This window comes from Lissotriton vulgaris, chromosome 7 (genome assembly GCF_964263255.1).
Source record: "Lissotriton vulgaris chromosome 7, aLisVul1.2, whole genome shotgun sequence".
Taxonomy (NCBI): Eukaryota; Metazoa; Chordata; class Amphibia; order Caudata; family Salamandridae; genus Lissotriton; species Lissotriton vulgaris.
In genome coordinates this window covers 310,941,256-310,968,576 of record NC_141695.1, presented here as the reverse complement: position 1 = coordinate 310,968,576, position 27,321 = coordinate 310,941,256, and the positions used below count along the sequence as shown (strand labels likewise).

At 48.9% G+C, this 27,321-nt stretch overlaps 1 protein-coding gene across 4 annotated transcripts in view; it reads left to right on the top strand.

The window, feature by feature from the left end:
• The window catches only part of NOSIP (nitric oxide synthase interacting protein), a 415,999-nt gene extending 391,854 nt beyond the window's left edge, over positions 1 to 24,145 (top strand). For all 4 annotated transcript variants that reach the window (XM_086930122.1, XM_086930124.1, XM_086930121.1 and 1 more), the window contains exons 8-9: positions 23,245 to 23,353; positions 23,833 to 24,145. In XM_086930122.1, the coding sequence (XP_086786248.1) occupies positions 23,245 to 23,353; positions 23,833 to 23,904 (181 nt within the window). In that variant the 3' untranslated portion in view covers positions 23,905 to 24,145. The remainder of the gene's footprint in view (positions 1 to 23,244; positions 23,354 to 23,832) is intronic.
• Positions 24,146 to 27,321: the final 3,176 nt, after the last annotated feature.

Here is a 27,321-nt window from a genome sequence, read left to right as displayed (position 1 = left end):
CACGAAAGAGATTCAGGAGACATGTATTCACCATTACACCCACTTGTACACCACACAGCAATCGAGTGATGTGCGATATGGCGGATTCCTTGATGATCTAGCACTTTGCTGGCTGTCGAATGATCACAGGGCGTTCCTGGGTAGGCCTCTTGAGGTGGAGGAGATCAGGGGTGCCATCATGTCCTTGAACAACGGGAAGGCCACGGGGCTGGACGGCCTTCCCGCCGAATTCTATAAATGTTACGTGGATATTATGGCTCCTGTTCTTCGCGAGGTTTTTGAAGAGTCCCTTGAGGTAGGAAGGCTGCCTGGTTCTATGAGGGAAGTTGCTATCACCTCGTTACTTAAACCGGGTAAAGACCCCCGAGACGTGGGTTCCTATAGGCCCCTTTCATTGCTTAATTGTGATGTCAAGATTCTGGCGAAAGTGTTGGCGGTTAGACTTTCTGAGCTCATGCCTGTTATTGTCTTGCCTGATCAGTCCGGGTTCGTGCCCGGCCGGGCGACTTCCCATAATCTTCGTACATTGTTTTCCCTTATCCCGACCATTGCTCCGGAGCTCCCGGTAGCCGCCGTTTTCCTGGACGCCACTAAGGCGTTTCATTCAGTGGAGTGGGGTTACCTTATTGATGTTTTATGCAGGATGGGGTTTCCTCGGATCTTTATCTCCTGGGTCAAACTGCTGTATACTGACCCGGTTGCGAGGGTGGTGGTGAACGGTGTGCTTTCCCCCCAGGTCCCTATCACAAGAGGGACCAGGCAGGGATGTCCCCTTTCTCCCCTCCTGTTTGCCATTGCCATAGAGCCCCTTGCCTGCCGGATCCGCCAGCTGCACCAACAGAGTGCATTTAATTGTTTCCAACGCCAAGTGGGAATCTCTTTGTATGCTGATGATGTCACACTTTATGTGAAGGATCCACAGACGAATCTTAATGCGCTTTTGCGAGAGCTAGTTGCCTTTGGGGGTGTTTCTGGGATACATATCAACTGGCAGAAATCCCAATTCTTTCCGCTCACTGCGGCAGTTCAGCGATTTCTGTTGGACTACCCTTTGGAGTGGTGTGACTCGGAGCTGCGATACCTTGGTATTGTGGTCTTTTTGTGCAGAGAGGAGACTATTAGACTTAACTATGGCGTAGCTATCACTAAACTGGCGGATAACATCACGAGATGGATGTCATTACCGTTGTCCATGGCGGGTCGGGCGTCCCTGTTCAAAATGGTGGTCTTACCCCGTTTTCTGTATCTTTTCCAGAATATTCCATATCACCCTGGAGCTTATTTTTTTAAACGGCTCCGCTCAGAGCTCATTCGTTTGTTCTGGGGGGGTAAACAACCGAGAGTGGCATGGGCTACCTTAACGTTGCCCTATGTCGATGGAGGCTTTGATGTTCCTGACTTTGAACTTTACTACCTAAGCGCTCAGACACACTATGCATACCACTGGATGCGTCCCACGCCGTTTATGCCACAAATTGCGGCCGAACAATGGGTCGCCCATCCTCTCCCGTTAGAAGGTATGGTGCTTGGTAATGTGGACGATGTGGACACCCACCAGACAACGGTGACATGCACGGTGGATGCTTGGACACGTGTGGCGCGATTACTGGGTCTTTCCTCTACTCACCTGCACTGCCCCTAACTTATCATCCGGCTTTGTCCCTGCTACAGGAGACAGGGTTTCAGCGTCTATGCAAGCGTCTTGGGGCACTTACTTGGGGAAGCCTTTTTCACGAGGGCACTTTCCGCACCCGGGACCAGTTTTTTGGTGATGTAGTCTGTTCCCCTTTGGAGTTGTTTTATTATGTCCGCCTGCGACAGGGCCTGCGTACCTTACTGCCGGAATTCCCTAGGGAGCCGGATGTGACCTTACCACTCCATGTACTGCTAGTCTTCGATGGGCGGCATTTGGTTTCGAAGCTATATGGTGCCATCAGACGGCAGCGTGCTGCCCCGGCTAGTAGGGTGCGGGAGCAATGGGACGCTGAACTAGGCATTACTATTTCTGACGAACAGTGGAAGTACTGTTGTGGTGTTACTGCTAATATCTCCTCTAGTTGCCGTTTGAAAATTATATACTACAAATTCATCCAGAGGTTTTATTATACCCCGGCCAGGAAAATTCGGTTTCGATTGTCAGAGGACGATAGATGTACCCGATGCCGGGCAGTAGGTGCCGATTTCCTGCACCTGGCATGGGAGTGTGCGGCCGTTTTGGAGTACTGGGTGCAGGTCCATGCTGCTCTTCAGATTATGACCGAGGATGGGGTGTTGTTCGACCCCATGGTCCTCCTGTTGGGGTATACTAAGGAGGTGCCTGCCATCCACCGTAGATTTGTGGATGTGGCCTTATTACTGGCCAAACGGAGAGTGGCTTGCTGGTGGGGGCGAGGCAGGGTGCCACAGTTCAAAGACTGGTTACGTGATATCACTTATTGTCAGGACCAATACAACGTGTATGCGGAGCTGATGCCCGTTCGATGTAGGCCTAAGGACTTTTGGAGCCCGTTACAGGTGTACCTCCTCACTAGGACGGTGCAGGACTCTGACTCTGAAAGTGAAGACCGGGTTGGGGTTGGTTAGCTGTACTTATTATGTATGATATACTGTGATGTCCCTGTGTGAGATATGCAGGGCCAGTAACTGCTGTGTTTCTGGTGGTTGGGGGGGGCCCTCCTCTGACCACATGGGGAATGGTGGTTGGTCGTCCACTGGGTCGCTATCTGTCTCCCTACCTTACTGACTGTGAGCTACAGGTTTATACACCTGCCATCACCTACTGCTTTGTTCGGATGTGCCCCGCGATGCACGTTTACAGATGTTATATGTCTTTTCCATTACTGTCTGCACTGTACTATGCCTTGATATGAAACCTGGACATTTCGATCATATTGCCACATTGCACTGTCTCTTACTATTTGTATGGATTATGACTGTACCACTGCTGTCTTTTGCTTGTCTCCAAATAAAGGTTTTAAAAAAAAATAAAATGTACAGTTCGGACAGTTCAATCTTCCCCTTCCCTCTGGGACCCCTGCAGAGCCTTCACCAATGTGTCCCAAGCCTGGGCCAAATCTAGAGCCTTTTCATTGGCCCTTCGCTTAGCCTGTCCAAACCTAATGGAACTCTCGCTCCTTGCCCATTTATACAGCTCTGTCCCTCCATCTCTTGTTCGACGGCCCTTCCTGCGACTTCCAGTGCCAGTGCTTGGCCAAGCGGGAATCAGAGCCGCTTTGTCAGTGCTAGCGGCTGCCGGAGGTTACTTTCCCGAGCTGAAGCGAAGGTCTGGCCACACAATCCGCTGCTATTGGGACCTCTTAACTGATGCCAAAATGACCATGAGGGGCCAAAAAACCAGGAATAAAGCATTGACGCCTCAACTGGAGGAGGAGAGGGAGAGCGAAAATCCTACACAGCAGCAGCAACTACAGCAGAAAGGTAAGAGGGACTTGGGGGCTATCAGAAAGACTACCAAGACTAATACTGTTACGGGTGCAGGCATCTCCCCCTCCATCAGTCTCCATTTCCCTGTGGTTTAGCCAGCTAACTCAATTTCGTTGGAGGGGGGGTGGGAGGGGGGTGATGGAATTGATAAGAGCACACCCACTTCTAGCCCCCAAGTTCCTCCCCCGGATCCTGAAATATCTATCCCAAGTGGGGTGCAGGAGCAGGCAACATCCATAGCTATAGGGGAGAGTGGTACCCAGCCTATGGAAACCCGCACTAGCGGAATCACAAGCTTGTACCCTGGTCAGGGGTCCGGTGAGGGAGAAGATATGGGCACATGGCCTACTCAACCTCCTGGCTCAGAACCCAACACCGAGAACTTTTACTCGGTCACTGATGGCTCACTATCAGAATCAGGCTCTTGCAGTGAGGAGACCTCGTCTGCAGAAGGGCAGTCAAAGATAATGAGTCTGAGCAAAAAAGCCTCCTCCCTAATAAAGCGCCTAAGCCATATCAAAGTCTAAATGTCTATCTGTGATCTCAGTTATGAGCGCCCCTACCTCCGCCCAATATCGTCTCAGAGCTGGACAGTTCCAGAGCATATGCTCCACCCCCTGCTCAAAACACCTGGGACATGCGCCATCATTTACCTGGAAATACCTCCGAATCTTCCCAGGGGTCAAATAAGCCCGGTGCAAGATGAAAAATTGCACTTGTTGGAAGCGCGCGTTCCTACTCCCCTTCCAAGTTCTCCTCAGGATGTGACCCCATCCCGTGTCCGGTATCGGTTTGCCAATGCTCGCCTCCCACTTCAATTTAAGGCCATCTAGTGGTCGGAGTCCCTCACGCAACATCCTAGATTGAAGGCATGTAACTGCCTTGAAAGTTTCTGCGGCCATCACGACATACTGACAGGCCATGGTAGTTGCCGGTTCCACCTGCCCCTCCTTCCAATGCTTTTGAATAGCCGCTGTTACCGCCGCATGAAGCAGGAAGCCTCCATCAGGGAGATCATGTCTCCTGTAGGGCTTGGAATGGCAACAGCCCTCCATCCTCATATAGATCTCCTACCATATGAAGTCCCTGTCGTTCCCACTCCATAAGGGGGGGACCATTCTTCACCGTGTGGCAATGCAGTTAGCATCCCCAACGGGATCTCCGGTGCGTACGGATGCTCCACCCCAGCTCTGTGCCGACTCCTATTCCAGCAGAGCCTCAGGGTGTTCTCTTCCATCGTCAAGTCCTTTAAATCAAGTTTTTGCTGTAAGACTATGTACCAAAGGATATGCCTCTGTATCCCTGCCCCTCGCAATTGGTCGGGACCCCGAAATTCCGCTGCAACGTTTTGCGTAAGTATCTGCAGTTGGGCAGCTAAATAATAAAGCTCAAAATCGGGTACCGCCATCCGGCCTTCAGCCCGCATCAATGCTGCCAATGCCACACTCCACCGTCCCTTACCCCACAGAAAGCCAATGACCATGGAGCGCAGTTCCTTAAACATACGCGGTGGGACCCAGACTGGCAGAGTCCGGAAGTAGTAAAGCAGCCTGGGCAAAGCCACCATCTTAAGGCGGGCCACTCTTCCCACAACCGAAAGAGGGAGCGTGGACCAAAACGCAATGCTCCCCTTTAGGGGACTGATACAACGACCCACATTTCCTTCCAGCATGTCCGCCGGCTCATGATAGATTCGGACCCCCAGATACGTCAGACACGTCGGGTCCCACTTCATTATCCCCAACAGCGGTGGTGGCTGTACATACACATGGTCGCAACAGAAAGAGGCATGTCTTACGCCAATTCACCTTCAGGCCCGATAGTGCTCCATACCGCTCTAGCAAAGACCCTGCGCCCTGCAACGCGTCCTCCGTGTTGTCCAAAAACAAAAGCAGGTCATCTGCATACAGCGATATATAAAGGGGTACGTCCTGCAACCACAGTCCCCGATAGGCCTGCCCCAGTCTAGCCTGCACTGCGAGGGGCTCTATCGCTAGGGCAAACAGCAAAGGGGATAGCGAGCATCCCTGTCTTGTCCCTCTGAGGACTGGGTACTGGGCAGATATCACTGCCCCCAACCGCACTCTAGCCGTCGCCGAGGAGTATAATACCCTCGGCCAGGCCCCAAAGCTTTCCCCCAAGCCAAACCGACATTGTGGGGTAATAACTTAAGTGTCAACAGCAATCTTCCACTCGTATTTAGAAGGATACTCAAATGCTACTGTATCTAAGTATCCTTCTAAATACGAGCGGAAGATTGCTGTTAATAGTGGTGGGTTCCTGGTAACCCTCTCAGACTGCCGCATCTTAGTCTTGTTTAAACCGGGCTTGTAGCTGGATGGATATAGAGATATAAAAATGTGTTTTCCCCATGCAATTTTCCATAGGAACCTTTAATCGCAGCTACAGCCCAAACTGCTGAATGGAATTACACCAAATTTGGCAAAGAGGTAGTCCTTGGTTCACACTCGTGCCTTTTGGTCAAATGGTGTAAATCTGTTCAGTAGTTTTTCAGATATTAAAGAAAAAAATATATCTATATATATCTGGGCGGAGCCTAACAGCACATCTCATCGTGAGATCTGATTGGCTGTCAGCACTTCATCCAAGAAGTGTTGGCAGCCATCTTGGGACCAATATACATGATAGCACCTCATTAAAAAGCATTGCAGTTAATAGAAGGTTTTAAGACTTTAGTTGCATTATAAATCATTTGTTGATGGTAACCTACTCATTTTAGGAATTGTGGTGTGTTCTAAGGTGATTTTACCATGTGACAAAGCCTTCTGTTGGGATATCATGAATCATGTTTGAGAGAACTATTTTCTCATTCTTTTCCCACAGAGGTGTAGAAGGTGATCTATAAGCTAAACTGAGAGAATATTTTTGTAAATTCACATTATCTTTCTCCGTCATGTGAGAATGAAGTCTGACATTCTCAATAAAACATGTACATCCAACAAGGGCAGAGACTGTCAGTTGATTCCTTTGTGTTCTACTGAAGCTTCTCAGAGTGTTCTAAAGAACAACTAGAGTGATAGCAGCCTTACATATGACAAAAGTATAGCACACCTGAAGCCATCTTGATTGGAATAAAGTGGTAACTCTTAAAACATTTAATTTAAAATGGAACAAAATGAGAGGGTTCATTTTGCCATAGAAAGTATAATTAGTGCTGCAGAAAGGAAAAATTAGGGCACATTTTGAGTGACTTCTCAAATCCTCTTCTATTTAATTAAAAAAGGTCTGACGTGCAGACTGAAACATGCACTTTCAGTACCAGCAGCAGACTATCCCTGGTGAGCAGTAGCTTTACTACAGTGATCTAATGAGAAACTAGAGTGCTAACATTCAGAATTTATGGCAAAGGTGTGACACATCTGAATGCCTTCTTGATGGAACCAAAGTAAAACACTGAAAGTATTTCCTACTGAGGAGACTGTAGTAAATGAGGAAATTAGGAAACTTCATAACAAATAAGTCTCCCCAGATGGCCACCAGAGATAAAAGTAGCACACATACCACCCAAACGTAGTAGAAGAGAGTGAGTAGTAGAGAGTGCTAGAGAGTGTGTAGTACAGAGTGAGTGGTAGAGAGTGAGTGGTAGAGAGTGAGTGGTAGAGAGTGAGTGGTAGAGAGTGAGTGGTAGAGAGTGAGTAGTCAGTCGGTGTCAGTGTGTGTCGGTCAGTGTGTGTCGGTCAGTGTGTGTCGGTCAGTGTGTGTCGGTCAGTGTGGGTCAGTCAAGTGTGGGTCAGTCAATTGTGGGTCAGTCAATTGTGGGTCAGTCAATTGTGGGTCAGTCAATTGTGGGTCAGTCAATTGTGGGTCAGTCAATTGTGGGTCAGTCAATTGTGGGTCAGTCAATTGTGGGTCAGTCAATTGTGGGTCAGTCAAGTGTGGGTCAGTCAAGTGTGGGTCAGTCAAGTGTGGGTCAGTCAGTCAGTCGGTGTGGGTCAGTCAGTCAGTCGGTGTGGGTCAGTCCGTCAGTGTCCGCTAGAGCAGCTCTGCTGACATGGTTCTCTGGCTGTAGAGCAGCTCTGCTGACATGGTTCTCTGCCTCTAAAGCAGCTCTGCTGACATGGTTCTCTGCCTCTAAAGCAGCTCTGCTGACCTAGGTTCTCTGGCTCTTCAACGGCGCTGCTGACCTGTTCTATCAATCAATCAATCATAACATTTGTATAGCGCGCTACTCACCCGGAAGGGTCTCAAGGCGCTTGGGGGAAGGGGGCCGCTACTGCTCGAACAGCCAGGTCTTGAATTGTCTCCTGAAGGCGAGGTGGTCCTGGGTCAGCCGAAGGTGGATGGGGAGGGCGTTCCATGTCTTGGCCGCCAGGTAGGAGAAGGTTCTGCCTCCGGCGGTGGCTCTTCGGATGCGTGGTACGAGGGCGAGGCTGGCGGACCGTTGCTGGCGGGTGGGCGTGTGGAAGGTCAGTCGGTCGTTGAGGTACTTGGGGCCCAGGTTGTGGAGAGACTTGTGTGCGTGGGTGAGGAGCCTGAACGTGATCCTCTTGTTGACGGGGAGCCAGTGCAGGTTCCTCAGGTGGCCGGAGATGTGGCTGCGTCGAGGGATGTCCAGGATGAGTTGGGCGAAGGCGTTCTGGATGCGTTGGAGTCTCTTCTGTAGCTTGGCTGTGGTTCAGGCATAGAGGGTGTTTCCGTAGTCCAGACGGCTGGTGACGAGGGCCTGGGTGACCGTCTTCCTGGTTTCGATCGGGATCCATCGGAAGATCTTGCGGAGGGTGTGAAAGCATGAAGAGGAGATGGCGTTGACTTGTCTGGTCATCGAGAGGGAGGAGTCCAGGATGAAGCCCAGGTTGCGTGCGTGGTCTGTTGGCTTGGGGGCGGTGCCCAGGGCTGGGGGCCACCAGGAGTCGTTCCAGGCGGAGGGTGATGGTCCTAGGATGAGGACTTTCGTCTTGTCTGAGTTCAGTTTCAGGTGGCTGTTCTTCATCCACTCGGCGACGTCTTTCATCCCTTCGTGGAGGCTGGTTTTGGCGGTGTCGGGGTCTCTGGTGAGGGAGAGGATCAGCTGGGTGTCGTCGGCGTAGGAGATGATGTTGAGGTTGTGTTGGCGTGCGATGGCTGAGAGAGGTCTCATGTAGACGTTGAAGAGGGTGGGGCTGAGTGATGATCCTTGCGGGACGCCGCAGATGACTTCTGTGGCCTTGGAGCGAAACGGGGGGAGGCGGACTCTCTGAGTTCTTCCAGCGAGGAACGAGATGATCCACTTCAGTGCCTTCTCCTGGATGCCGGTGTTGCTGAGGCGTTGGACTAGGGTACGGTGGCAGACAGTGTCGAACGCGGCGGAGAGGTCCAGGAGGATGAGTGCCGCTGTTTCCCCGTTGTCGAGAAGGACTCTGATGTCGTCGGTGGCTGCGATGAGGGCGGTCTCGGTGCTGTGGTTGGCTCTGAAACCGGACTGCGAGGGGTCGAGGGATCCATTCGTCTCGAGGAAGGCGGCAAGCTGTCTGTTGGCGATCTTCTCAATGACTTTGGCAGGAAAAGGGAGGAGCGAGATGGGGCGGAAGTTTTTGAGGTCGGTGGGGTCCACTGTTGGTTTCTTCAGTAGGGCGCTGAGCTCTGCATGCTACCAGCTCTCTGGGAAGGTGGCGGTGTCGAAGGAGGTGTTGATGACGTCTCTGAGTTGGGGTGCGATGGTGGAGTCGGCCTTGTTGAAGACGTGGTGGGGACAGGGGTCAGTCAGAGATCCGCAGTGGATGGTGTTCATCGTGCGGGCTGTGTCTTCGGTGGTCACCGCGGTCCAGGTGCGGAGGGTGGCGGTGGGGTGCGTTGGTTCGACGGTTGGGTGCGAGGATGGTGCGCCGAAGCTGTTGTGGATGTCGGCAATCTTGCGGTGGAAGAACGAGGCGAGGGAGTCGCAGAGATCTTGTGATGGGGTGATGTCGTTGTTGCCGGTGCTGGGGTTTGAGAACTCCTTGACGATGCTGAAGAGTTCCTTGCTGTCGCGGGCGTTGTTGTCCAGTCGATCCTTCAGTGATTTCTTCTTGGTGGTGCGGATGAGCTGGTGGTGCTTGCGGGTGGCGTGTTTGAGGGCGGTCATGTTGTCAGTGGTCTTGTCGAGGAGCCAGGCTTTCTCGAGGGTGCGGCAGGTCTTCTTGGAGTCCTTGAGTTCGTCGGTGAACCAGGGGGCCGCCTTGCGTCTGGGTTTGCTGGGAGGGTTCTTCAGTGGTGCGAGGTCGTCGGCGCAGGCGGTCAGCCACTGCGTGAAGTTGCGGGCTGCTTCGTTGGGGTCCGGTGTGCTGGCAGGTGGGTTCTGGCTGAGGGAGGTGGTGAGTTGGTCGGCGGTGATCTTGCTCCAGCTTCTGTGAGGAACCTGTTGCGGGTGGTGGTGGTTTTTCAGAAGCTGAAGTGGACGCAGCTGTGGTCTGTCCAGTGGAGTCCAGTGGAGTGGCTGAAGGCGATGTGCTTGCTGGATGAGAAGACTGGATCAAGCTTGTGGCCGGCGTAGTGGGTGGGAGTGTTGACCAGTTGCTTGAGTCCGAGGTTGGCAAGGTTGTTTGCAGGGTGACGGTGTTGCGGTCCTTGTTGTTCTCCAGGTGGAAGTTGAGGTCCCCTAGGAGGATGTAGTCGGCGGAGGGGAGGGCGTGTGGGCTGATGAAGTCTGTGATGTCTTCGCTGAATTGTGTGCGTGGTCCTGGGGGTCTGTAGATGAGGGTGCCTCTGAGGGTCATCTTTGGGTCGGTGTGAATCTGGAAGTGGAGGTGTTCGGCGGCGGTGTAGGTGTCGTTGGAGTCGGTCGTGATGCGGATGGTGTTCTTGTGGACGATGGCGATGCCTCCTCCAGTCTGGTTGACGCGGTCCCTCCTGATGATCTTGTATCCATCCGGGATGGCGATGGCGATGTCGGGGGCTGAGGAGGCGTTCATCCATGTTTCAGTGAGGAACGCAACGTCTGGTGATGTTGTGTCGAGCAGGTTCCAGAGTTCGACGGCGTGTCTGTGGACGGAGCGGGTGTTGAGCAGAATGCACTTGAGGTCGCTGCTGGGGTTTGGCTTGGCGGGCGCGGTGCATGTTCGGAGGCAGGTGAACTTGTAGGTTGTGCAGGTGAAGGGTCCGTGGAAGCGTTTCGGGGCGGCCCGGCAGCAGGTGGGGGTCCGGCCGGTATTGAGTGCGTTGAGGGCTGCGGCGTCGTAGGTTTGGCGGGTCGTCTTGCGTCGGTGGGGGCCAGGGGTCCTGGCGCTGGGCGCGGTCCAGGCTCAGACAGGCTAACCTTTGGCGCGCTTAGGGCGCGCCGGCTGCGCGTCAACGCTGCGCGCTTGCCACTCTGCCATAAGTGGAGAGTGGGGGGGGCGGAGCGAGGGAGGAGCAGCTGGGAGGCGGGAGCGGGGCGGCGAATGGGAAGGGCGACAGAGGGAAGGGGGCGGGGCCGCAGGGGGCAGCGGCGGCGAGGTGGCAGGAAACTCAGCAGGGGCTGGGCACAACAAGGGGTAAACAGAGGGACAAATACACCAAAGTTGAACAAGGAACAAAATTAATACAGCAATGGTCAGACAGGGGGAGAAATACACCAAAATTAAGCAAAGAACAAAATTAGCACAGGGATAATACACGGCAGCGCAAACAGGGCAAATGCAGCAACAGCGGTCGGGGGCCAGGAGCACAGCTGCGGGCAGCGGCGGCACTCGGCGGGAACGGGGGGCAGCCTGGGCTCACTCACGAGGAGTGTGCGCGATGCGTGGGGTGACCGGCCCAGAGAGTCAGAGGTCTATGGCTCTAAAGCAGCTCTGTCCACTCCTACAATCATCCTGACAGAAGCGTGTCCTTATCTAATCAATCTGCTGAAACAGAAGTCCTTATAAACGTATCCTGCTGTCAACTACTAGCACTCTAGGAAAATATTCACGGTCTATGCACTTGCAGAATGAATCCAGCATTGAGACAAGCAGTATTACTTTCAAATGTGCACAATGTATGCGGTCCCTTAACCCCTTGCATACTACTGAGTCAGTCCTGCAAAAGTCCAGGTAATAGTCATGCTTTTCTGGAATCACACTGTGAGTCTGTGTCCACTCCTACAATCATCCTGACAGAAGCATATCCTTATCTAATCACTCTGCTGAAACATAAGTGCTTATAAACGTATCCTGCTGTCAACTACTAGCACTCTAGGAATCCAGTCATTGTCTATGCACTTGCAGAATGACTTGGGCATTGAGGCAATACCTAAGCACTTATAAATTAACTGAGCACTCTGTTTACAGCACTGTCATCATTCTAGTTACTAGTGATGTTCTTATAGAATGACCTAGGCACCAACGCAAGTACACGTTCAATATTCTGTGCACAATCACTACAAACCTCTAAGCAGATTCATACTATTGGTACGCTCCACTAAATACTCTAAATACTGAAGTAGTACTCATGCAGCCTAGAATACCTCCTGTCAGTCTCATGCAGTTTGTCAGTCAGCCATCCAGCACTATGTACTTATTGTATCACTCTGCCAATACCTAAGCACTTATGGGGCAGATTTACAAGCCCCCTACGCCACCAGTGCGTCATTTTTTGTAACATAGTGATGGCGCTGGGGACTCCTCCATATTTACAAGGAGAGGAAAAGCCACCCTGCATGGCTTTTCCTGTCCTTGAAAATACGACCCATTCAAACGCAGCACTTTGCGTTGAATGGGCGTTCCATGGGTGTTGCTGTGTCTGTTCCCACACAACACCCATGGTATAACACATCTCAAGACTTATGCGAAAGTGTAAATCTGTAGATACGTGTGAATGGTGGGCCACCCTAGAAGGGGTGTAGCGAGGAACAACAAGGAAAAATGTTTTCATTTCTCCTCGTTTTTTCCTCTTTCAATACATGCTGCATTCCACAACACACATTGAAGGAGGTAAATGTCTTTAGTGATTGTTTTTGTGCAGGAAGTAGTCCCTGCTATTAAGGTGTACTGGTCCGGCGTTGTGGAGTGCTTTGTGTGCGTGGGCGAGGAGCTTGAAGGTGATCCTCTTGTCAACGGGTAGCCAGTGTAGGTCTGTCAGGTGGTGGGTGATGTGGCTGTGGCGGGAGACGTTGACGATCAGTCGGGCGGAGGCGTTTTGGATGCATTGTAGTCGTCGTAGGTGTTTGGCTGGGGTTCCTGCATAGAGTGCGTTGCCGTAGTCCAGTCTGCTGCTGACGAGGGCCTGTGTCACTGTTCTTCTTGTTTCGGTCGGGATCCACTTGTAGATCCTGCGGAGCATGCGGAGGGTGTTGTAGCAGGAGGAGACTGCGTTGACCTGTTTAGCCATGGAGAGGGAGGAGTCCAGGATGAATCCAAGGTTGCATGCATGGTCGGTGGGTGTTGGTGCTGTTCCCAGTGTGTTCGGCCACCAGGAGTCGTCCCAGGCTGAGGGGGTGGGTCCGAGGATGAGTACCTCCATCTTGTCCTAGTTCAGCTTCAGACGGTTTCTCCTCATTCAGTCGGCGATGGCCTTCATTCCCTTGTGGAGGTTGGTTTTGGCGGTGTGTGGGTCCTTGGTGAGGGAGAGGATGAGCTGGGTGTCGTCGGCGTAGGATATGATGTTGAGGCTGGGCTGGCGGGCCACTTGTGCGAGGGGGGCCATGTAGATATTGAACAGCGTCGGGCTGAGGGATGAGCCCTGGGGGACGCCGCAGATGATGTTGGTGGCTTCGGATCGGAAGGGTGGGAGGCGGACGCTCTGGGTGCTGCTCGAGAGGAAGCATGTGGTCCAGTCAAGGGCCTTATCTTGGATTCCTGCTTTTAGGAGGCGTGTCTTTAGAGTGCGATGGCAGACCGTGTCAGAGGCGACCGACAGGTCCAGGAGGATGAGGCCTGATGTTTCGCCGTTGTCTAGTTGGCGCCTGATGTCGTCTGTGGCGGCGATGAGGGCTGTTTCGGTGCTGTGGTTTCGTCTGAATCCGGATTGGGATGGGTCTAAGATGTTGTGGTCTTCCAGGTGGCGGGTCAGTTGCCTGTTGACGATTTTCTCGATGACCTTTGCCGGGAACGGGAGTAGGGAAATGGGCCAGAAGTTCTTGAAGTTCTTGGGGTCCGCCTTGGGCTTCTTGAGGAGGGTGTTGATTTCCGCGTGCTTTCAGATTTCCAGGAATGTTGCTGTTTCGAAGGAGATGTTGATGACCTTCTGTAGTTGGGGTGCGATGGCTGCATCTGCTTTGTTGAATACGTGGTGTGGGCACGGGTCTGACGGAGATCCTGAGTGGATGGAGTTAATGATCTTGCGTGTCTCGTCGTCGCTGACGTTGGATCAGGAGGTCAGGCGGATGGCACTGGTGGTGTTCCCAGGGAAGGTGGAGTCTGGCGTAGTCTGGGCGGTTGTGGTGTTGAAGCTGTTGTGGATGTCAGCGAGCTTGCGGTGGAAGAAGATGGCTAGTAAGTCGCACAGTTCTTGTGAGGACAGGATGCCGTTAGCGCAGGGGTTGGAGAGTTCCTTTATGATGCTGAAGAGTTCTTTGCAGTCGTGTGCGTTGTTGTCCAAGCGGTGTTTGAAGGAGGATCTCTTGGCTAATCGGATGAGGTGGTGATGCCTGCGGGTGGCGTCCTTGTGGGCTGCGTGGTTGTCCGGTGTGCGTTCGTGGAGCCATATTTTCTCCAGTTTCCGCGTTTGGAGGTCTGGAGCTCGTCTGTGAACCAGGTGGCTTTCTTGCTGGTGCGGTTGTTGGAGGGTTTCTTGAGACGGCCGAGGGTGTTGGTGCAGTCGTCGGTCCACTGTCTGAGGTTGCGGGCTGCGGCGTCTGGGTTGGTGGGGTTGGTGGGTGGGTTCTGGGCGAGGGTGATGATCAGCCGGTGACTTTGCTTCAGCAGCGGCGAGGCAGCTGTTGGGTGCGGTGGTGCGTGGTTGGTTTCTTGAAGGTGAAATGAATGCAACGGTGGTCGGTCCAGTGGAGTTCGGTGGTATGGTCGAAGGCGACGTGGGTGCCTGCGGAGAAGACGGGGTCCAGCATGTGGCCGGCAGCGTGGGTGGGTGCGGTGACGAGTTGTTTGAGGTCAAGGTTGGCGAGGTTGTTGATCAGGGTGGCAGAGTTGGCATTGTTGTTGTTCTCGAGGTGTAAGTTCAGGTCCCCGAGGAGGATGTAGTTCGTGGAGGCGAGTGCGTGGGTGCTTGCGAGGTCGGCGAAGGAGTCGCTGAACTGATCCCAGGCTCCAGGGGGGTCTGTATATGAGTGTTCCTCTAAGGGTGGTGTTGGGGTCGGTGTGGATCCGGAAGTGCAGGTGTTCGGCGGTGTCGAGGGTGTCGTCTGCATGGGTGTCGACCTTGAGGGTGGACTTGTGGACGATGGCTATTCTTCCTCCGATTCCGTAGGCGCGATCCCTGCGGGTGATCTTGTTGCCGTCCGGGATGGCTATGGTGATTTTGGGTGCCGAGGAGTAGTTACACCAGGTCTCGGTCAGGAAGGCCACGTCTGGGGCAGAGGTGTCGAGCAGATCCCAGAGCTCGACGGCGTGTTTGTGTGGGGAGCGGGTGTTGAGTATGCAGCGGAGGAGGTTGGGTCCAGTCCTTGGAGGTTTGGTAGTTCTGTCGCAGGAGAAGCTGCAGGTGCGGCAGGAGAAGTGTCCGTGGGTCTGTTTCGGGGTAGCCTGGAAGCAGGTGTGGTTTCAGCCGTCGTGGAGGCTGCTGGCGTCGTAGTGGAGTCTGGTGTCGTGGCGTTCGCAGGGTCTAGGGGTTGTGGTGCTGGGCGCGGACGGGCGCAGACGGGCTTGACTTAGGCGCGCCAGCGGCGCGCCGCGCAGCTGTCTCCATTTAAGGAGAGCTGGGAGGGAGGAGCAGCTGGGAGTCGAGAGGCAGAGGATAGCGAGTAGGCGCGGGCGGGCGGGCCGCAGGGGCAGCGGCGGCGGGAAAGTGAGCAGTGGGTGGGTGGGGGGCGAGGAAGAAACAGCACCCAGGAATGGGCAGCAAGAACCAGCAGAGAAACCAGTGAGGCAGGGCACAAGCGCAGGTGGAGCTGCAGCTGTGGGGGAGCGACCTACCTGGAAGGTCAAGGGTCGCTTTCCTCACCGCGCAGCTGGCACCACTTAAAAGGGGAGCTTGGGGGGGAGGAGCAGCTGGGAGGCGGGAGCCAGAGGATAGCGAGTGGGCCCGGGGGGGCCGCAGGGGTGGGAAATTGAGCAGTGGGTGGGGGGGGAACAGTGCCCAGGAATGGGCAGCAAGAACCAGCAGAGAAACCAGTGATGCAGGGCACACGCGCTGGTGGAGCTGCAGCAGGGGGGGACCTACCTGGAAGGTCATGGGTCGCTCTGACATCACTGATGACATCTCAAATGACATCACTGATGACATCTCAAATGACATCACTGATGACCTCATCCACATGACAATCTGATACACCTCATCACACACTAGTATAACCTTTGATCACTCACTGTAAAATACAGAGTACCATATTTGAAAGCATTGACACACACATACCCGTTACTACATACACACTCACTGATTCCTAAGTCTACACACACAACTGTCCATTCACCCACAGAATCACATATACATGCATTCATTGATCAATGGTAACACTATCAAATGTACTCATACACTTATCTAGACATTGACACATCAGTAGTCATCCTAGTCTGTTATGCAGTGATGCTACTCACTCATGAAAAGAATCAATCACACTTAAATTTACTCACCTACACAGTTATACACACACCTTATTTATACATACACATAGTAAATCATAGTTACTATGTTAAACAAGCATTTGCAATGCATTTGGTCTCGCATTAGGAAAGTTTGAGCTATTGGTATTGTAAATGACAATTTTTTTATTTCTGTGTTAGTTTTGAAAATAGCTAAATTAATAGCTTTGTCATTTACAATGCCAATCGTTATAACTTTCGCAAATGTGACACCTATAGCATTTGTAATGCAATATGTGTTGTATTTACGTGACTTAGATGTATTGATATTACAAATAACAATGGCTTTTAATTTTTTTTAATATAGATAGAGTGAGGGCGATAGATAGAGTGAGGGCGATAGATAGAGTGAGGGCGATAGATAGAGTGAGGGCGATAGATAGAGTGAGGGCGATAGATAGAGTGAAGGCGATAGATAGAGTGAAGGCGATAGATAGAGTGAGGGAGGGCGATTGATTGAGTGAGGGAGGGCGTTTGATTGAGTGAGGGAAGGCGATTGAGGGAGGGAGGGCGATTGATTGAGGGAGGGAGGGAGGGCGATTGATTGAGGGAGGGAGGGCGATTGATTGAGGGAGGGAGGGCGATTGATTGAGTGAGGGAGGGCGATTGATTGAGTGAGGGAGGGCGATTGATTGAGTGAGGGAGGGCGATGGATAGGTGGTTGTGTGTGGTGGATTTTGTGTGTGGTTGGGGTTGTGTGTGTGTTGTGGGTGGGGTGTGTGTTGTGGGTGGAGTGTGTGTGTTTCGGCTAGGGGGTGTGTGTTGTGGGTAGGGGGTGTGTGTTGTGGGTAGGGGGTGTGTGTTGTGGGTAGGGGGTGTGTGTTGTGGGTAGGAGGTGTGTGTTGTGGGTAGGGGGTGTGTGTTGTGGGTGGGGGGTGTGTTGTGGGTGGGGGGGAGTGTGTGTGGGGGTGTTGTGTATGTGTTTGGTTGTGTGTGCGCGATGGCTCAACAAGATCTAAAAAAGTAGACACTACATGTAAATCGTTTTTTCCATTTTTTAATCCGAGATAAAAAAATCAAACTCCAATTCGAGGGGTAATGCTTGCTGGGTGAAAATAGTGTACCCTTACCTCCCTGAAAAAAAAGACGAATGGTAGGATTCCATCGTTGGATACAGTAAAATAATCAGAGTAACAGGAAGGATGACTTCCATAATAAAGCGAGAAGGGCAGACGGAGTCAGTGTTGACATTAAAAGAAGGCTCTTGGCAGATCGTCAACGCCTTAAAAAAAAATCCAGGTCAAAGAACGAGATGGGCACTCACAATAATGCAACGAGGTTGTATCTGAAGGGAGGCTCTCTTGGAGGGGGAGGGGAGGAGTAGAGAAGATGTGAGCGGTAAAGCTCCATGATTGATACATTTTATTCTGGCACTGCAATAGTGTGCTCATTCTTTCTGAAAGACATGCTTCAATGTAAATCTAAATAAACTCGAGCATTATCTCAAACACGTAACTTCATTTACCAAGGAATAGTACTCAATGGGACCTCTTCTTCATTGAACATGACGAACGGGGCTAAGGCTACTGCATTTTCTAGGAAGCCGTGCAGTTCAGAGGGGGCGCAACAAAAACTGTGGCGTTCCAGTGCCTAGAAGACAATATCAGCAATTACAGACAGCTGATTCGTGGAAGGCAGCAAGGCCGACACCCCCACGGGCACTGCCTCAAAACATCACACGCTTCACTGGCATTAAAGCAAAGTCCGTGCCATCGTTTGTCGTGGACAGTCGGATTCTACAATAGCATAACTATTAGTGGGGGTGAGACATTGTATCTCCTAATGAAGAGCTTTTTCTTTGTTTTTCCAATCAAAAGAGTTAACAAACAAAAAAAAAAGGTTGTGGCACCACTGTTGTGTGGATAATAACGTTTGACGTGAAACAATATACAGGGGAAACACTGATTTACCTATAGTGGAGGAATGGCGTTGCTGAATAAACACGGCAGCCGTTGCAGGTCACAAATAGTCATGGCATGACCTGAGCCGTGAAATGTATTATCCCGCGCTATGCCTCGCTAAGCGTGTCACTTTATTCCCGCTGTGCGTGCGCTTCAGCACCGGTGGCCATGGAGTTTGTATTCCATCTCCTCAAGGCACTCTCATTCAGAGGAATGTGCGTGCTTTAATTTCATGAGGACTGAGCGTCAGTCACCCAAGGCGTGAGCCTTATCAAGCTGATGTATTAAATAATTAACCAAAATAAGACCTCGAAAATCGGTCTTGGAGGTAAAAAACAAGCCACCATAAGATAATTTCCCACCTCTCCAGAGACGGTGGTTGTCCCTGGAAGGAGGGGGGAGAAGGGGAGCTGGTGGCGCCAAGCAGAAAGCGGGAGTGTATCAGCGTCTCAGCAGCAGCTGGCCTGCAGAAGCGACGGGGACTGCTCATGCAGAACCCGGAAGTGGCCCACAGGCTGTCCGACAGGCACCAGACCTATGTGATCATGAACCCACTGAACCGCATCAAGACGGGCGGGCGGCGGCTGCAGGCGCAAGCGGAAAGTGCAAGTGATGCACTTAATATAGATTAATGCTATAAAAGCGCCAATGTAAAAGATGAAAACATCCGTTCAAACTGATTTTATCACTACTTTCTCCCTTCAGCTTTTCTTTGAAACCTCAATTTAATATAAAGACCCTAAATGGAAGTCTTTTTTTGGCTTAATGGCGAGAGCCGACTCTGAAGCAGGTTCGAGTCTCGGCAGAGACTCACAAACATACTGTGATTCTGGGCAAATCACTTAATTTCCCCTGGCCTTGAATGTATCAGGCTCTAATGCAACTGGTACTCCTGTAAAGCGCTCTGATACCTTCGGCTCGAGTTTGCGCTATATAAAACTGCAAAATATAAAAAGAGAAGCAAGGCCAGGACTTGAAATGCTGTGTCTATGATGACATACAGTGAGGTGACCATTCTACCAAAACAAGGACTAACTTTACCCTCCACAGCAGATTAAGTGGACCAATGAGAATGAGCTGCCGATACGCCAGGCTAACCCTGTAGGAGCTAGGAGCACTAAGCTGTACACAGGGTGCAGCCCCCCAAAACTTTCATAGTATTCAGAGGATGGATCACCCAGCAGGATCCTCTTCCGATGTATCGCTCATGCACAGATCGGTGCTCGAGGGGTTGGGTGGAGTGCACAGATATGCCCCCCCTCCAACCCCACCCAAGCACCAATCAAAGTAACAGCAGTTATTGTGACGTCAGTGCGCTGCACAGGACAGTAAAAAAAGACCAAACAAAAAAACACACTCTGATGCGAGGGAAGTTTTCTCTTTTGTCCTGTTTAAAAAGAAAGTAAATCCTTCTTATGCTTACAGCAGAAGGACTTTCTTGTGCATTGAGGCGGAAGAACCATCCACATTCGCCGCAGTGAGACTGTACTACTGTGGACATAACCAGTATAAACAGTTCATCTACTGAAGCCAAGGGGTTAAGAACTGTGCCAGTAAAGATTGTGTGCGAGGTGCCAGTAAGGATTGTGCGTGAGTTGCTTTAAACCAAAAAGGGTTTCTGTATCTGTTCCATGTACACATTACTGATAGTAAGCATCTCACTGTTCTATTACAATTATATGTAATATTTAATTTTAATCATTTTACATTTTAATTCCAAGCATACAGCACCATGTTTTGGCGATGGCATGTTTTCTTTTACAATTTTTCTGATATTTGCATCAAATAAAATAAAACCTAACCATTGCACAAACTTACACAGGCCAGCTACATTAGTTTTGGCAATGCTCGTTTGTTTACTGGTATCCCTCAAAGTGAACTGTAGCTACACGAGTCCAAGACTACTTTGAATAAATATTTAGCCTTTAGTGTCAAAGAAAAACAAGCTCTTGGCATTGCTGTGGGGAGGAGAAATGCGAGACACGGCCTGGCGGCCGTGAAGTGTGAACAAGCAACAAATGGCTTTCATGTGGTGATGCAAGGCAGGCGGATAGAAGCACGTTCACGAGACCACATGCCCTTCTGGAAATCCGCATTTTTTCAGAGCTTAGTTTAGCTCTTAGTTTAGTCCCAATAGTCTTGTCCTATTTATTCCTTGCGGAATGGAATATGACGAGACCTAAAAATCACTATTACAATTATACACTCATTCATACAGTTACTCTCACAATCACTGACTCTTACGTATACTTATTTATATACACCAACTCTCATATACAATGGCTTTTATTTTTCGACTTTATTGGAGATGTACCACTCACACATATATTCACTTACCAACACACAAATAAACACACTCAGACACCCAAACTACTGTTTCCATAGACACTCCTATACCCATATGCCTAGACAATCAACCACTCCCACATCTATGCATTGAGTTACAACTCCGCCACCCAACCACAGATACACTCAGTCTCCATTACAAATACTCAGCCAACTGAGTAATTGATGCAGCAGGTTATACAACAACCGAGACAGTGATGCACACATTCACATAGTTTGATTACTAACCCATATATTTAGTGAGACACATTTAATTACTCACTTAAACAAACAGTCAGACAGCTTCTAAATCCTCCATCCAGACAGTTATATATCCACTCAATCTTCAATACAGATTGGTATGTATATATAATAGATATTTAAATTTCAAACAAAACCACATTCACTGGATGATGTCATCAGTGATGTCACTGACCATGTCATGAATGATGTAATATGTGACATCATCAGCAGTGCATTGCGGGCGCGCGAGTTATAGTTGGCACAACTAACTATAACAGAGGAATTTCTATGGTTTTGTACGAGTGAAATGTCCAGCTAACTACAACACTCATGAAACCTATGTTTTTTCAGCCCCCCCCCACACAGGTTTCTTAATTTATAAAAATTGAAGCCCCAGGAGGTGGTGGTCCCCGAGGCTGCGGGAGGGACCGTGTGCCCCCGCGAATAATTAATAAAAGCCCCAGGGGGTGGCGGCCCCTGGTGCTCGGCGGGGCCTCCCCACACATTAAAAAAGAAGCCCCAGGGGTGGCGGTACCCGGGGCTGCGGGAGGGCCGAGTACCCTCCAGCACATAATTTTAAGCAAGCCCCGAGGGGTGGCGGTCACTCTTACAAAACCATATAAATTCCCCCGTTATAGTTAGTTCAGCTAACTATAACTCGTGCATCAGTGATGTCATTTGAGATGTCATCAGTGATGTCACTGACCATGTCATGAATGATGTAATATGTGACGTCATCAGCAGTGCATTGTGGGGGTGCGAGTTATAGTTAGCTGAACTAACTGTAACGGTGGCATTTCTTTGGTTTTGTAAGAGTGAAATGTCCAGCTAACTATAACGTCCCTGAAACCTATGGTTTTTTTCAGTGAATGTGTATATATATATATATATATATATATATATATATATATATATATATATATATATATATATATCGCTAGATTTTATACTTACCTGTAAAAAACATAAATTTTCCTTGTAAAGCCATGCAAGGTAAAAGGTTTTGTGGTAAAGACGCATGCATTGTAATGACAGTGTTGTAAACAACCTTTATAGCTTGTTAGTCGTGGATTATCAGTTAGCAACAGCTTGCTGGTTTTCAGGCGTGCTTTAAATTTGTTCAAATCGATTGTCAGGAATCCAATTCCATAGAGAGCCCCATGGGCTGGAAAATTTGTACCCTTGCATTGATGTAAGACAAAATGGAACTGGAATCATTAAGCAATTAACAGAGGATTAAAACAAACTTTAGACTGGATCCTATGCTCAACGCTTAGTCAATGTAATTTTCGCCTTGCCCAATTACATACGGGAGCAAATTTCTCTATGTTTTAGGCACCTGGCCCCTACCTTCTGAGTATCCTGCAGCATAGATAGTAGCCCTTTTGCCATAGCCACATGTCGCATATCAGCATAGTTAACCTGTAATTGACTTGGGTGCCAGTCTACACTAGTCATATGTAGTAAGAATGCAGTGTATTATTTTTTGCAGTGAAAAAATGGTGAGGAAGACCCCATTTTAATACCTTGCTGAAGTAAAGGTGCATAGTATGGTGTGTGCCAATGATCGCTTTTAGGTTATTCACCCCACCTGCTGGCGGCACATGAGAGATTATCCCCAGATGTTTCAAAAAATATATTGGTTGCCTGGTAGTAAACAAAATATGTTTACTGTATTAACCATTTTAAGACAAACTGGCAGTTTACTTGTTACTTTTGCTGATTCATCTCGATCCGTTAGAATCTGGGCATTGTTACTGTAGCTCTGAGACTAGACCCCTTTACTGAATGAGGAAATGAGGGTTTCAAATGTTCATTAAGTTAGCACGGTGGCAGAGAATGGTTCTTAATGCCTCTTTTGACTTTGTTCCTCATGCACAGTTAAACTCCAGAATTATTGTCCTTCTGCCTGTTGCTGGATTTTATAGCATATTGTTTAGCATTGTTGAGGTTGTTCTAGTTTAGCCTAGGTAAGATGGCCTTCTCTTAGTCTTATATCCTAGGATTGGCCTGACTGAGGCTACCATACACATCTTTGAGTACTACCACAAGACATTGTCCTCTTCAGTCTGTTTCTCTGTATTTCTTGTTCTTTTCTCTCGCTCTTTGCTTCTATGATATCCATCCTTTGCTTGTTTCTGTTTTCCATCTCAGCTTGAATGTTCTTTCTCAGCAATTCTCTTATTAAGGTTCCTCACTTGATTTGTGTTCAAATTGTATTTTTTGATGGGTAGACTCTTCTACTATACTTAGGCTTTACTTAACATCACAAACTATTTAAGTACTTTGCTTCAAGATAAATATAATCTATTCTGAATCATACTGTAATTGTAATGCCTGCAAACTTGTTTGACTTTTCTTATTTCCATTCTCTGATGATTAACTTTTTTGCTTATGCATACTGACAGTTGTTCTCTTAAAGCACTTAGGCGTATATTCCAAATTTCCTGTGTGTAAAACCGTCAGTCTTCCTTTACGGACACCTCGCCTACAGTTTGCTTGTACACTCTGTGCCATGTGGGGCTGCACCTCTTCAGTTCCATTCAAGCTGATCACTGGAAAAACGCATATTGTGCTAGACTCGCCATTTGATTTTAATGCCACATCCTTAGTGCTGTCTTTCACTGTACAGTACTTCAACCCGTTGTGTATTTAAGTTTACGTTCTCTTTGGTTCTAATATTGAAGTTTGTGTTGCTTTCCTAGAGGTGCGGTTGTGACTTTAGAGTGTGTGGAGAAGCTCATTAAGAAGGACATGCAGGATCCAATCAATGGAGAGAGTCTCAGTGAGAAAGACATCATAGTCATCCAGAGGGTAAGTCTACAAGTGCCGAAGATCAGCAGCTCGGCTGTAAGGAAGGATGCTCCAAAGTGCACACAGAGATACACCCCTTGTCAAGTTCCACCATTTTGTAAGAATAACTTAACACGGCTGCTAGTGCTGCAGTGTTGTCACTAACTTGTGTTTTCTCAGCAGAATTTTAACTTTTTCGAAAAGTGCTGTATTAATGATTTGGCTCTTGAAGCTGTTTTTTGTAATGCTTCATATTGCCAACCAGCAATACTTTTAACAAGAGGCATCCTTGTTAGTGTTACTCCTGTGAGTGCATTATTAATTGCAGTTTGTGCGTTTGGAGTTATGAACTATTTTTTCAGCAGCTATCGCAACCCTAAAACAACATTCTTGGCAACACTAATTGGCAATTTACAGGAAGGGTCCTCTTTATCTTGCCTAAGGACTGTTGAGAATATTCCACATCCTAGGCATTCATACATCTTTTTGATTTCTTCCAGGGCGGCACAGGTTTTGCAGGGTCTGGTGTGCAGCTAGAGGCGAAGGAATCGCGCCCAGTCATGCAGGCATAAGAAGGTCTGTGCTTTTCCTCTGATTCCCATCATCTCCGTTGTGCTGCAGCAGGACCTGCTAAGTTTACACATACACCCGCTTTCTGTGCAGATGCTGGTTTTGTCTGCAGCAAGGTTAGGCCGGTGCGCCTGTTTCAACCAGGACCAGTGGATAATGTGAAAACTGTTCTCGCTGAGTAAATGGCGCTTTTCTGTTTCTAAAAGGGATGTATTTTATCACATTAAAGTCTTTGTGTAAATATACTGTTATAATTCAATTATTTGTTTTCTCTTGCTATATTTGCAAGATAAAGCAGGCCAGAGCAACAGAAGAAGCATAAGTAGCACCTGATACATTTGTGGCCTTTATTGTTTTGGTTCCCAATCACTTGCAAAAATGTCCTTTCTTCCCCAAACTCTCATAAGTACGGCGGACAGAGCCTTCGAAAGTGTAAATTTAGCCTCAGTTTCAAAGGGTCAAGGGGTGAAGGACTGAACTGTCCTGCAGGCTGTATGGATCGTTGGCTGTGCTGCTATCCAGGCCATTTCTTTGAACTGAATCTGTACCCTCGCAGGAGTCCATGGACGTCGAATGTTTCATAGTCTGTTACTGACCCATCCAGTGTGCAAATTTGTGTTTTTAGTTGTAAATCTTCAGAGAGTGAAGTCTACAAAAGTCAGTCTCACTCCATCTTTCTGGTGCCAGTCGAATATGGACGTATCAAAGCTACATTTTGGAGTAACATAGTACAAAGTGGGATATAGATCTTTATTTTTTCTTTAAAGCCCTATGACAATTGCCAGAATGGCATGGAGTCTGATGTTCAACGTTGATTATCTGTAAACAGAAGATGATTTTTAAGAATGGTTGGGCATTCCTTTGGAACTTCTAGCCCGAAAAGGTATATTTTTATTTTATGTAAGGACAAAATAAAGCAAAGTGAAAACATCAGCTACATTGATCCTGCCGAGACATAGGAAGAGAGGGAGTTTTATTTTTTGTAGAGACACTAATTGGTGCGTAGTATTATAGTGTAGTCAGCTACTTGACTTATCCGCCAAAGACGAACCAGGAGTTTGTATCTTGACCCCTGAAGATCACAAGTAGAGAGACCCACCAATATCAGACCAAGCTAATTCGATTTGTCCCACTCACCTGAGTAGACCTTGGCATAATTTGTATTCCTGTGAAAGACGCATACAAATCCGGACATATTGCTGCAGGTACGTTTAAAAGAGGAAGAGTGAGATCTGGGAAATTTGTTTTGGTATCAAAAATTGAATACATGATCCCTGTTGAAATCTCAGAAATTTATAGCATCTAACATTCACCCCCATCAAACAACTGTCCAAATTAAGTCATAGATGTGGCTACATGCATATACAACACCATTACTTTGTTTTTATTTTATTTTTGTACTCTCCGTTAAAAACCTTTCATATTGGACCATCATGAATTTACAATTGTTGGAACCTAATGTTGTCAGGTCACCTAGGGTAGCCTGGCCTACGGTAAGGCAATATCAACAGAGGCACATGTTTAAAGGTTGCATACCAATCCAATCCAATCCAAAAATTCTTTATTTCGGCCATATAGACCATAAAAGATGCAGTACAAAACATTACATACAATAAAATACATTTAAAAATACATTATATAAATTTCTTACTCATCCCGCGAGGAAGGGAATTATAATACAGTAAAATGGTTCAGGGGGCTTTTTTCTTTCTGATCAGCCGTACTGCCATTAAAAATTTGGATATAGCGAACACAATGTGACCCAAAGTGCTGGTTTTCATGATTCTAAATGCCTGAGTATACTTTCTAAACCCCAGGTTTCTACAAAGTGGCGCTATCCAATATTTTCTGGGCCTTTGATAGGCAGGGCACACAAACAAGATGTGGAGGTCATCTTCCTCATAGATGTTACAACAAGGACATATTTTGTCTCCCCCATTGGTCCAGTTGTGGGTAAATGTTTTAGTGGGGAGTGTGCCTAGCTTCCATTGGACAAACAATTTCCTCGCCAGGATAGGAAAGATAAAATCCATAAAAGGTTCAAAAACATAAGAATTTTTGGATTCCAGGAATCGGGCAGTAAGGGTGCCACTATTTTGAGCATCCATCATGTGTGCAAGTGACCTGTCTTTGTAGATTTGGGTCAAAGCTTTGCGTGAGATCCTTTGGCAACCTCGTGCAGGATCCTCCCATAGCTCAGCAAGGTTCATGGTGAGCAGTTCATTTTTTACAAAGGCAAGCCAGGGGATTTTGCTATTGCAGTTCAGACTCATGACATGGGTAAGATCCTCCCTATAGCAATGAAGTTCATTTGTGGACCAAAGCCTGTGCCAGAACTTCACTGGCCTTGACACAAGCTCCTCCTCAATAGGGGGGAGACCCATGTCCATTCTCAGTGGCAGGAGTGGCGTGGCTCGTGGTAGAGCTAGTAAGCGCCTTAAAAAACTGTTTTCCACTATCGGTAGATCTTTTCCTGCTTTGTACCCCCAAAGCTCACTACCATACATGGCCGCTGCCTTGGCCTGAGACCTATAGGTTTCAAGGGCCGGGCTTATAGGCTTGAAGTTGGAAGTGTTGGCCACCTTCAGGATTGCGCCAGACAGCTGGGACAGTTTGACCCTTGATCTAGCTATCTGACGGTCCCATGATAAATTTTCCTGCAGTGTTACCCCCAGATATATGAAAGTAGACACCCTCTCAAGGCTAACAGTACCCAGGGTGGGATTGGGCCTGGTTTTGTTTGGTGGATTAAAGATCATGAACTTAGTCTTCTCTGTGTTCACCTCCAAACCATGTTGACAACAGAAGAGACCAAATCCATCCAGGATCCTCTGGATCCCCATGGGGGATTTGGAAAGCAGGAGGGTATCATCGGCAAACATGATTGCCGGAACTCTCCTGCCTGCCAAATATGGGGCGTCGTTGTCCTTGACATTTTCCAGATATGAAATTACATTATTGATGAAGAGACAAAACAGGGTCGGTGCCAGGACACAACCCTGCCTTACCCCTCGACGAACAGGGAACCTGGACGAAAGGTTGCCATCCCTCCCACACCTGACCTGCGCGTAGTTATTCTCGTGTAGCCTGGTTATGATGTTAAGTAACTGGGGGGGTACTCCTATCTTTTCCAACACCTCCCAAAGTTTCCTGCACGGGACTAGGTCAAAGGCTGACCTCAGATCCACGAAGACCATGTACAGTCTTCCCCCCTCAAGCCTCACCGTCTTCCAGTAGAGGAGGGCGAGGCGGAAGATCTGATCTATGGTCGACGTGTTTTTTCTAAAGCCAGCCTGCAGGGGACTCATGATATCATTATTCTCTACCCAGTCTAAGAGATGGTTCAAAATGAGGCGCGCAAAGAGTTTTTGGGGGACATCTATAAGGCTAATCGGCCTGTAATTGGCCGGGAGCAAAGG